A 12,487-nucleotide genomic window follows, 5' to 3' on the forward strand; every position below is an offset into this window, starting at 1 on the left:
CGTGACGAGTGTGGGCAGGCAGGGCAGGCTCTTTGTCAGGTATCCAGAAGTTAGTATGCTCACACCGGAAATCAAAGCATTAAGATTGGGAGTCTGTGATAAATTCCTTAAAACGATTAATTAGCAATAAAAACATCTAGAATTAAATTGAATATGATTTAAATAAAAAAAGATAATGTATTCGATGAGTGGTAAAAACATAATACGGTGAGATTTACTGCATGGATCAATATAGCGCTTTTATTTTGAAGGTGCAAACAGGAAGAAGTTGTTTTCCGCTACATTCGACTTGATTGTGAAAAAGAAAGCTACGGACGCACGGTGGCTACTTGAACGAAAACGGGGGAAGCTTGCTCAAGAACCGGTAGGGCTGTATTCGGGACCTCAGCATGCCACAATACAAATGGTGAGCGTGGGCGCAAAACAACTGTATTCACCTCCTGAACGGCGATAGTTGACAGCCACGCCCGGTTTTCAGCGACCGGAGCCCGTACAAAAGTGCTGGCGGAGGTGCAACGGTGAGCGGTTTGAAACCCAGCAGGGCGGCTAGCGGGCTCACAGCGGAGAGGAACCAGCAGCAGCAGCGGCGGCGGCTGTTTTAGGCACCATGAGAGAGTACAAAGTAGTGGTTCTCGGGTCCGGGGGCGTCGGTAAATCGGCACTAACCGTCCAGTTCGTGACGGGATCTTTCATAGAAAAATACGACCCCACGATAGAGGATTTTTACAGGAAGGAGATCGAGGTGGACTCCTCTCCGTCCGTCTTGGAGATCTTGGACACGGCTGGGACCGAGCAGTTCGCCTCCATGCGAGACCTGTACATCAAAAACGGCCAGGGTTTTATTCTGGTCTACAGCCTGGTGAACCAGCAGAGCTTCCAGGACATCAAACCGATGAGGGATCAGATTATTCGGGTGAAACGGTACGAAAGAGTGCCGATGATTCTGGTTGGAAACAAAGTAGACCTGGAGGGGGAAAGGGAGGTTTCGTCCGGTGAAGGGAAGGCTCTGGCGGACGAATGGAACTGCCCGTTCATGGAAACTTCAGCCAAAAATAAAAGCTCTGTGGACGAACTGTTTGCAGAAATAGTCCGACAGATGAACTATGCCTCAACACCAAATGGCGACGACCAGTGCTGCTCGTCTTGTGTTATTCTTTAAGGAAAATGGACAATCACAAAGTTTTCTTTGCTCGGTTTTAAGTTTGCAATGGTAAGTTGGAACACCATACACCGAAAGTGTAAACCTGACACGGTTGATTGTTCAATGCAGTGACAAGAACTATATATAAACAGCGTACTTATTACCAACTTGTCCACATTAAGTACTGTTTAGCGAGCAGCAAAGCACCGGATGTAAGCTAAACGTGTCTTCATTTGCGTAGCCTGAAGTTTGTTTTTTGTCAGTACTTAGCTATAAAAACTCAGCAGTACTTTTTACCGGTAACGTACAGTGGGACACTTGCAGTCCATTGTTTTGCTAAGCAGATAGGGGAAGTCTGATTCATTTGCAGAACTGGATGGGGCATGCCAGTGGCACACTTAATTAGGTTTACAAACTTTTGTGGCTCAATCGGTGCAGCTACAGTTCGGAGCTATTAAAAGAACTGCCAAATGCCATATTCCAGAATGGGGTTTACAGGGAGATTCCAGTGTTTTTGTGTGGCCTACATTTCAAGAGTCAGCAAGTTCGAGATTAGATTTAGCTTTGGAGGAAATCTGTTTTCCCTAGAAGTTGTTCTAGTTCATTCATGACACTTTCTTTTTCTCCGCCTTTCTTGTTTGTGGCAGTGTGTTGCAGCAAGTCTGTACTGTTGAGCTCTTCTTCGTGTCTCGCCCTGGCCTTGGAGGAAAATGAAGGGAGGAATGCTGCAGGGGGACGAGGAGGAGGGGGAGCAACTGAGACAGGGAGGGGTCCACTCTTCAGGAATTCTGCTGGGTTGGAGTATCTGTACTGCACGATCGGTGTCCGCCATTGATGTCAACACAGTGTCAGATCCAGAGTTTCAGCCTCATCCCCCCCCTCCTCACCAGTTCCAACTGTACTTCCAACTGGAACTACATCCCAATGGAAAAGATGGAAAGAAACACTTAAAGAAAACTCATAAATGGATATTTCTGTATGAGAAGAACACAGGGAGATAGAGTATATATTTTGTTAAGTAACTGCACAGTCTGGGACAGATAAAGAGTTGGGCCGCCTGATCAAATTTGGAGCAACGCTCCACAACACTCCAAATCCTGCTTTCTTTTCCAAAGTCAGAAGAAATTGACGCCACGTCTCTGGTGGTGGAGAAAATGTGACGAGTGCCACTTCATGTTTTTTTTTTTTTTTTTTACTTCACTTTCTCTTTAAGTGTGTGAGAGGACCCTAACTGAAGTGACACAAGGACACTGACCCGATCGCCCTTGTGTCAAGTGCCTTTCCGAAACAAATCAGCTGTTCAGATTTAGTGCCAATCCACAACCAAAACAACCCTTCAACATCACAATCCACAAACTAGTGAACTCTTCTACTGGATAGTGTCGTAAGGATGGAAGCTGACGATAAAAAAACTACAGCAGGCTTCTCTTGAATGGAATGGCAGTTTTCTGTTTGTTTTACTTTGGCCTTTTTGAAGTCTAAGGTGTTAATTTTTGCAATGTCTGCTTGGTCTGGATGAACCCATGTCTTGAAATGCACAGGTACTGGAACCCCTTAGACATGATCACAACACCCGACACTTAATTTCCAGGCCAATCAATTCAAAGGAGTTCTGTTTTGTTCTGTTCCTTTTGTTGTTTTTAACAGGAAATGTGATAATGTACCATTGACAAATCTAACCTGATTGTAAGTTTAATTTCAGACCAGCCATTTAACAGTTGGCTGTTTTGAAAAAAAAAAAAAAAAGACTTAATACAAATGGCTTTTTTAAAAAAGAACCCAGGCTGTGTTTTCTTTTTTCTTTTCTTTTTCTTTGGGGACATCTACTCATTTCACCACATGTCACGAGAAGTTCGGTGAAGAATTTAGCTTAAACAGCAGCTGAGGTTTGCTTAAAAGCACACAAATAATTTGGCTACTAGAAAACCCTGCATTAAGCTGTTGCTGACAAAGTAAATGTTCAGTGTGCTTATGTTACAGTAACATGACCCCCCCCCCCCCCCCCCCCCAAAAAAAACAACCCAAATTTACACGAGCTGCTTCACGGTTCAGCATGTGTGGTGGACCTACTCCTAACAGGAAATAGAACTACAATATGAAAACGCTGCAAAATTGCTGGTGTTTATTGCTCTTTGTGTCACAAACTCGATGGGCAGCTATACAAGCTCAGCTACTTGCAGCGTTTGTGGAAACATGAAAGCTGCTTTTCATTGCTTCAGAAATCAAGCTTTGGCTTTCTACCGCTGTTGATTCTCATCATTAAAAACAAAACTTGTCATGTGGTTAAGACAGGGACCACTGTTACGTAAAATGAAAAAAACTGAAAGATAATAGAACGTACATACATGACTAGTTTGAACGAGATGAGTAGCTCCTTTGTGTTTACATGAAGCTTACAAAGTAAGCTTTGGGATTTAGGGGTTTTGTTTTGTTTTTAAACTAGTAAAGTAGCTGCACAATCATCGTAGGTGAATTTGGTTGGATTCACCAACAAAATGGACTCGGATTCTCTATCCACTCAGCATCTTCACAGACGTTAATAGAAGAGGCCGGGCAATGCTACACCCGGGAATTATCTCTTTTTAACTGTGTGGGTGTAGCAATGTTCCAGTCCGGAGGTTCAGCCTGGCTGCAGTGTGTGTGGGTGCTGTGGTGTGATGTGGAGAGGCGGGTATGAGTGAGCAGGCCACCGTTCTGCCTCTGTTTACCTACGGGGATTACCTAGCCCCGGCTGGCTGGTAGACCACAGCATGACTTGAGGTGGGGGAGAGAGTAAACACACACAAGACGAGCTTCGCATAAAGTCCGGTCTTTGAGAGTGGATGAGCTCTGATTTTTCAGCCTGCACAGTATGTTTGTAGTGTTGCAGCATTTCTTATATGTGTCTTGTCAATCTGAGCGCACGCTCCTGCTCATCACCGTTGCTCGTGTGTTTATGCCTGGTAGCCACTGTAAGCGCTGGTATCATATGCATTCTTTGGCTTTGCCAATACCATGTGACTGTGGGGCATGGCGAGCCAGGGGTGCAGTGGAGTGCAAATATTACTTCTAACACCTACAATTGAACACTGCTGCACAGCAGATGAGGCTGAGATCAATACTGTGGTATTAAAATGTTTTTGTTTTTTTACCTCGCTCTGAAAATTTTATATTGATATGACATTGTAGTTGGTGTATGAGAAAACAGACGAGTAATCAGGTTGCTTAGTCTGCTCTTCTGCTTTCCATTATATTAGGTAAATATGTCACACAAAAATCTATCCTCAGTTTTGTTGCTTTTTAACTTGTATTGAATAAGTAATAGTAAGTTATTGGCTATCTTTTACATATATATATGTATGTATAAATATTCTTCGTATTCCTTTTCAAGTTTGCCCGTGTGAGTGAAAGCAGCTTGAGCGTGTACACACACGTACTCTAAATTTTTACCCCTGAAGCTGAAACGACATCTTCACACGTTAATGTTCGGTTTGAGCGTGTGCAGAAGAGCTTTGTTTTTGCGCAGCTCTTGATAGCAGTTCTTGACTCTCCCCTCCGATCGACCACAAGCCGTGGCTACTTTCCAGCTGTGTTATCTATGTGAAGTCAAGGATAATAGCATGTTTCCTCTGAGGCCCTGATACAGATTGTGCAATTAGGTAAGAACAGAGCTGAAACTGAACTCTGCCTTGAAATGATATTGTTGAACCGGTAGTGGATGAGATGGCAGGAGTTTGTACAGCAGTGCCCCAGTTACTGTAAATGTACACCACTCTCCTCTGTTGCTGCTATTGCTGCACAGTTTCAATCTCTTGCTGTGGTATAAACATCTGATAGTAGAAGAATTTGCCCTTTGTAGAGAAAAGGGCCCGTCGAGTTCCAGCTTCTTTTTATCTGTCTTTTTCTAGGGAGCAAGAAGGTGAAAGTTTCACTTCCTTCATTTTGTTCAAAACTCAGCACTGGTGCTATCTCCGCGTTCAGGGTTGAATTGGCTTCAGCCGTTCAGATATCCAGTTTCACTTTGTTGCTGTTGTCGTCACGTTCTGAATACCTGAGTTGTCGCGTTGTCTTTACATCTTGCCTATTTTTAAAGGTTTCAGTTGCAGTCGGCAGGAAATCAGTGGCGCAGGTTTACAGACGGTCCAGTTTGTCAGCGGTTCCCGGTCATGAGTGATAGTCATGTGATGTGGTTGCCATGGTCAAGGAGGGGGTTGGGATGTGGTATGGCTGTTCAGGGTGGCCTCGTGACCTGTGAGAGTTTGGTCACTGCTGGAATGATGACTGTCGGCTGAGGAAGGGTGGGTGCCGGTTTGTTTGAGCACTTTTCTCTCATTTGCCACAAACATATACTTTCTTAGGTCATGACAAGAAGCATGACTGAACTTTAAAGAGAATTTCTGGAGCGTAAAGATAATTGTAAGGTTTGAATATGCAGCTCTGGTTGCATTAAAGCAAAAATATCGATTTCTTAATGATTAAGATAAGTGTGCTGCTTGTTGCACTGATGCAAGACTTCTCTTTTTTTCTTCTGCTGTTGGAAGCAATAGCTCTGACAGGAAATGTTGCAACTGAGCCAGTGAGAGTGGGTGGTGTGTGTTTGCATTTTTTTTTTTTTCTTTTAACATGGGACTTAATCACTATATAGGCTCCTTGTTGAATTACAGGCTTCTCATTCTCTCCCAGCATCATCATGCTATTTTTGAGGCCCTGTTGTGTTCAGGAGAGCGGTTTTGCCTTTTTTTTTCTTGGCAGATGTGCCTCTTGTGTACTATATTTGTCTAAAGCAATATGCTCTGAAAACCATTTGACTTTTATTAGGCTTGCTCACTTGACCCTCATACAAACACACCGAAACACAAACAAAAAGTCTAATTCGCTTTAAATGCAGCAGCATTTGTTAATTTATTCTGTGTGACAGTGTTATTTCCTTTTGTGCAGGGCATTACCATAACAACGCAGGAATGTCCATGTTTGTCTTACCGTTAAAAGTTGTTTTTTTCTTTTCTTTTTCACTCACACACACACATATACACACACACGCACATATACGCTACACTTAAGCTATTCTCACCTCCTCTGATGTACTAACTTCCTTAGCAGGAACAGTAGACTGGTTTAGACCTAATAGTTTCCTGATCAACCATGTATTAAATCATTGCAGTTGTTTTACGTGTTCTTCTACCTTTCCTTGAACTGGCATTACTTGTGGTAGTATTAACAGCAGCTTCTGAAACACTCATAAGTTAGACATATTGCTGTAATTTTGAAGTCTAACCTCTTTACTTTTCATTGTCTGTGTTTACTGAACAGGCTGATGTTCGGTAAACTGATGGCAAATCATCTCCTTCTCTCAACTCTGCCTGTAATTCAGGGAGTGGCCTTCTCGCTCAGAGGTGACTCTGCCAAGATGGGAATGCCCCAGAATTCCTCCCATTCCTCTCATTCCTTTAACTGTAATGTCTGGACATGTCTTTAGCCTGAAATAAAAGAGCGAAGGATAGAAGTCGTGATATGATAAGAAGCGGTATAAATGTGTTCTGCATGCTTAATTTCAGTACTTTGGCCTTGAGTTTTATCTGCTAAAGATCTCTGATCACAGCCCCGATAGAACCCTGTGTGATCCAGAGGCTACAACTAACACAACAATAGAGAAAGAACGAGCAGCTGTGATAAAGGATAAAAGATAGAGCCCAGGGTTTGTCTAAACAGGCCCCCCAGACACCGCCCCACTGTGTCACAAGATTGATCCCACTGGGCACGCAGTCAAACTGCTCCTTATATCCATCTTTAGATAATCATAGCACAGTTGCCTCGGATCGCACCACGGCTCGATCTGAAAAGGAAAGTAGGCCAAAGGAGCCAGTCAGACAGGACTAGTCACTTGCAGTGTCCCTCGTGTGGATTAATAGATTTTATTCAGCGGTGTTAGCGAGGACAAGTAATGCTTAAGGACCGGAATTGTAATTGAGCTCAGTTTCATTCAGTGTTTTAATTATGATGGGGGAAGAATCAGGTCATGGATTGTGTGGTGGCATGGCACAATGGATTTTGATCTTTCTGTAGGTATAATTACTTATATAATTAAAATCCAGAGCTGAAGAAATGAGTTCTTAAATAAGCATTAAGACCTTCAGTAACACCTCTGATAAGTCAGTTTTACCTCTGACCCGAGTAGCTCAAACTTGATACTAATGTCTGTGCTCTACGACCGACTTCAGATGAAGCTACTGTGGTTTGGGTGTGGTTTAATGCTTGGCTGACAGGCTGGCTTATCTCTCAGATGACTTACAGGAAGTGAATGTCCTTAAATAATTTCTTGGTTGTGTGTTTCATTCTTTGATCAGATGTTTCTGAATGGCACATGATGCAACATTTCGACCAGGCAAGCTGATGTCGTGGCCAAGTTGTGCTATTTGTGTGATGCTGGAACGTCTAGGGTGAAACCACAGAGTGCAGTTAAAGGTTTAAACTACTAGTTGTGATAAAGGTTATGGAGATTTTTTTTTCTAATACAATAATACCCACACCCCTTAACCACTGCTAGCAACATCACATAGAGATCTTAGGGCAAAATCAGCTACAGCACGCTATCACTAGATCTGGATTGGGTTGGACTAGCTATTTTTAAACCCATTACCAAGTTTATGCATAAAATCCCTGCTTACCTCTTAAAATCTACCAGCTAGTGCTGCCTTGGGATTTCCAAAATCAGGGTGCCCAATTAAAACAACTAAATTTTTAGATGGAATTGTCTTTGCAATCGTCTTCTCTAAGCAGTGTTGTTTTCAGACTACACAAAGCGGCGGTTTTCTGTGGGAAAAAGGCTTAAGTGGGTTTTAGGGCTCTCTGATGTGCCCAACATGGAGAAATATGTTATAGCCTAGGCTAAGTTTAAACCTCTGAAAAGACTGAGTGCAGCTGACTGCTTGTTGGGAATGCTTAATGTTAGCTTCTTCTGGTGAAAGACATCTTGTCTTCCAACAATTATATAATCATTCTTCTGCATTTTCAGTTCTGTAAATCCAGCATGGTTCCAGAATTTTTGCTGTTTCACATAAACACAACTCGCTGTCATCTTCTGTTGCCCTCCTTTTTTCCCCAGTCACCCCAATTTGGTAGAAATGTGGTTGTGGGAAGAAGTGACATCCAAGGCCTGATGCTGGGTCATGTGACTGTGTCCTACCACACTGGCTTTGCCCTCCTGTCATAACAGCAGATTCAAAATTCTGACTAACATGGCATGACATCCATGACCTTCCTCCCCCATTTACGAGCCACTTTTATTCCCCTCTTTACATCATCTTTACCCCATTTCTCAGCTGAGTTCCCTACTATTCACATCATGACGCTGTGTGCAGTGAACTCTACCACCCGTTCCTAGTGATACTTTGCCCTCATGTCAAAATGATGTGCCTGACAACGAACACCCTAAGTGTTTCAGTTTAGGGTGTTGACGTCTGTTAACGTCTCTTCTGCAGCTCTCCATTGGTCACTTTTCTTGTGCCTGTTAAACGTCCAGATTTATCATCAAACTTTCCTCCTGAGGCAGGTTTATGCAACAGCTCTTTTATAACCTCACCAACCAAAGTGCAGAAAAAGAACTCTGTGGGAGAGAGCAACTACAAACAGAAGACCTGAAGTTTTTATGTGTAGTATATGTGTAACACACTGTTGTTATTTATCTTCCTGTCAGTTTGGAGAGAAGATTTGTGAGGTTCTATTTCGGTCCAAAATGTGGTAATAATGGTTTGACAGTGCCAAAATGTTTTTGCAAGCTTTCACATTAGCATCACATTACCAGCTCACCCACACAGTTAAAAACTTACTGTACAATTTCAAATTGCCTTCTGGATCCTAACCAGAGTGTGTTTGTTTACATTACGGAAATATTTTCCATATTTGGTCTTGGCAGGAAGCGTGTGGCAGAGTTGAGTGTTCACTGAGTTTACATTGTAAAAATTGCACAATAGCCCCACCCAAGGATGCCAGCGTATCTGTCTGACACTCAAACACAACACTGCAGGAAGTAAGTGTGACAGCACAGCAGTCAGAAACAAATATTCATACCTCACAGCCAAATCAGTGTTAACACGTAGCGCTGTGTTATTACCACATGAGTCACACATCAGTCTCTTTCATTTTCACCAAAACCACTGTGATATTTTTGTGCTGACAAAGGACAGAGTGTACATGTTCAATCTTACCTGTTTGCAGACTGACTCGTTCTTCCTACATTCATGTGCATAATGCCCACACAGCTGTCATTACATGTTATCCTAAAGATGCCCTAGATATGACCCCCTGCACTGAATTGAATTCTGAGAATTTTGGATAGGCTAGGCTCAGAGGAAATTACTCATATCCTGTGTGGAGCTGTGGAAAAGGAAGTCTCCTATGACACCAGGAGTCTCCAGTCTACTGACCCACATCAGTGGACTTTGGATTCAGCTATTCTGTAGCCAGCAGTGTTGCATTGCAGTGTAAGGCCAAATGAAAAAGCAAAACAAAAACAAGTCAGTATCAGTAAGTGAATAAGACGTCACATTGTTTCATTGGTGCAATTATTCTAAACATGCCCCGGGGAGTTTTTCTTTCTGCAAACAACATCTGTTAGCATTCAGTGTTTCCCTACAAATCACATCACTTGGATAGTTGAAGCCTTATACAGTTGATATCCTTCATCATTACACATTTGCAAGGTGATCGTGTTTGTAACATTTTGCGTGTTTGTAACATTTTGAAAGTTGCACGGTTCCTATGAGCTATTAGTTTGTTTATTTTTTGTAGCTTTCCCTTATTTCTGTCCCCCGGCATCACATTGCTGTCACTGGAAAAGTGTGAAACTGGTGATAGAATTAGGATCCTCTTATACAAACGTAGCTGCTTGTGTTCACGCTAATACTGCTTAAGACAGAACAAAACATGAGCCTGCTTTTCATGGGCTATGTAAAAGTAGCTTTGGATGACACACAGTTGAAAATATTCTTTATTTGTCTAACAGGCCTTGGTGCAGACCCTCAGTTGGTGTACTTCCTGCCTTTTTAACTCATCTGCCTTTAAGGCCTGACTCGCTTTAAACCAGAGCTTAAAGTGCACGTAGCCAAATGCTATCCCTGATAAGATATACAGTCAACACGGCTCATACAGTATATGACTCAGTCTATTTTCTAATTGAAATGTAATTGCTAATAGTGTCTTTATCTTTCGTGCTTGTATACAAATTCCAGAAATTCTTAACATCTCAGAATCAGAGTTACATCCCGGAGTTTGTCGTGACAACAGGAATAATAGTGGAGCTATGCTATGCGGGCGTGGTTAATATCTAATTTGAGGACACTGTAGCCATTGGCTGTTTTCTTTCTTCCATATAAACAGATCACACTCTTAGTAGTGTGATCTCACTTAGCCAATATCTGCCTGTGAAAATTGTACCCAGGCTTCCTCAGTTCATTTAAAGAAGGTGTTAAAATGATATTTGCAGTCTGTTCAAATGCAAATCTTGCTGTGCTGCAGGCACAATAATATGACTGAAAAGCATGTAGACAGTTGGGAGCTGCTCATAAATCTGGAACTTGCTTTTTTTTCTTCTTCTTGCCTTTGGCGCCCATTGCTATGCTAGGGAGTAATTTGCTGATCAACCTGTACTTAAGCTCATTGTCTGGCTGCTGAAATGTTCCCAAAAGAAACTATGTTGTTCCCTGAGAGGCTCACACTGAGCGGCTTCACGTGGAGACAGAGCGTCAGACTTGAGTTTTAACAATTTGGCTACTAGAAGCAGCACATAGAAGAGTACCACTCCATGTAAGCGGCACACTTACACAGCACAACTCGTGGTGCTGTACGCCATAATACTTGCCACATGTGTCATCTGATGTGAGACTGAATGGTGTCCAGTGTTGGTGATCAGTGCACTGACAGGAAGGAAGGGTGTTTCCATCTAAGACTTCCTGTCCTGTTGTGTGACTCAGTGTCGATCCTTGTGCTGCTCTTTTCCCTTCACTCTTCCAGGGCATGTCTAAACCTATCCTCTCTTACTTGTCACCGTTTTCTTCCTTTAAAATGTTCCACGATGGGTCCAGATTTAGTAAAAACATGTTGCCATCAACATGTTTTTTGATGGCATGGTAACGTTTGATTAAAGAGAAACTTTTGTATTTTGAAGTTTTACCATTTTTGACCATTTTAACCTTTGTGTTTAGCTAAGAGGTTATCTACGGGACGATTTCCTGGCTGGGTATGTGATAACAAGACTCTGTAAAAGGCACCGTGTGTTGCCAAGAAATAGTCCAGCACACAACCCCATCATAAACCACAAATCATTACTTTGTACAATTTTATTGGGCTAAACAAACAAGATATAATTTGTGAAGTGAGCCGTGGACATAGTGGTTTACTTTGAGGAGAAGCTTTTGTTTGCCCATTTCCATTCTGCATGATAAACTAAGAGTACCAGTTGCATTTGATGTTTTCACTTAACACTTGGCAAGAAAGCAAATAACCAGATTTCCTGATCTCAAACTGTTTATTGAATTTGCCACCAGATTAGGTTAGCAGGACTTTTCTAAAATGGCAATAAATTCATAAGAAAATAATGCTGTCCTAACTCTTGTATAAAAGAATTAATTTAACATATCAGTCCCTTATTGGGACTCAGGTGTTTCCAAGTATTTAAGGCCACTTGAAAATACCCTAGTCCCACCAAAGAGCTGAACTTAGAAATAGAGAGAGTTTGATAAAGAGCCCATTGTGATGATTACTTAGAGGTATCTAAGTACAAGCACAAACTCCTAGCATTATTTAGTCAGCATTATTAATAACCACTCTATATTTCCAAGATAACAGACTGGGTCCATCTTTAGGATTGAGAACATAATGACTTGTTGAACAAAATGAGCATGGGAACCGGCATGTTCAACGAGCAGTTTAAAGTGTTTCCACAGTGACTTAAGTCTAAAACGCCTCTGGGTACTGATATATATACAGCAAGCAATCGAGGTACTTGTGTGCTTAATAGTCCGTATACTACGCCCTGACAGTTCTTGCATCCTTTTCGTTACACCACTGAGTTGTCGTGCTGATAACTGGGATGTTTAGTTAAAATCCTCCAAGATGGCAAATAGGCCTAAATGTTATAGTTTTTCCCAGAGTGTAAGATAAATGACAGAGGGAGGGGAAAGAGGAGAAAACACAGGGGTGTTAAAGATAGGAGGAGCCCAAGCAGCACGTCTGTCATTCCATTGTGGCAGTTTGTTAAATAGCAGAAGGAGAATTTTATCTGTTGATGCCATTAGTGTCACTGTGCAGTAAGATCATATGACATACGGTCATTACTGCTCTTTATTTATTTATCCCCACACACAAGCTCAT

General features: G+C 42.1%; 1 protein-coding gene across 1 annotated transcript; it reads left to right on the top strand.

Annotated features, from left to right (window-relative positions):
• The first annotated feature begins 304 nt into the window (after positions 1-304).
• On the top strand, positions 305-2,934 carry LOC146559837 (ras-related protein Rap-2b). Its single transcript, XM_085243621.1, has 2 exons — positions 305-1,210; positions 1,789-2,934. The coding sequence occupies exon 1, from the start codon at positions 608-610 to the stop codon at positions 1,157-1,159; it is 552 nt and encodes a 183-aa protein (XP_085099747.1). The 5' UTR covers positions 305-607; the 3' UTR covers positions 1,160-1,210; positions 1,789-2,934.
• The last annotated feature ends 9,553 nt before the right edge of the window (positions 2,935-12,487 follow it).

This window comes from Mchenga conophoros, linkage group LG14, assembly GCF_057382185.1.
Source record: "Mchenga conophoros isolate Kocher_MC1m ecotype Shallow Benthic linkage group LG14, M_conophoros_male_GT1.1, whole genome shotgun sequence".
Lineage (NCBI taxonomy): Eukaryota > Metazoa > Chordata > Actinopteri > Cichliformes > Cichlidae > Mchenga > Mchenga conophoros.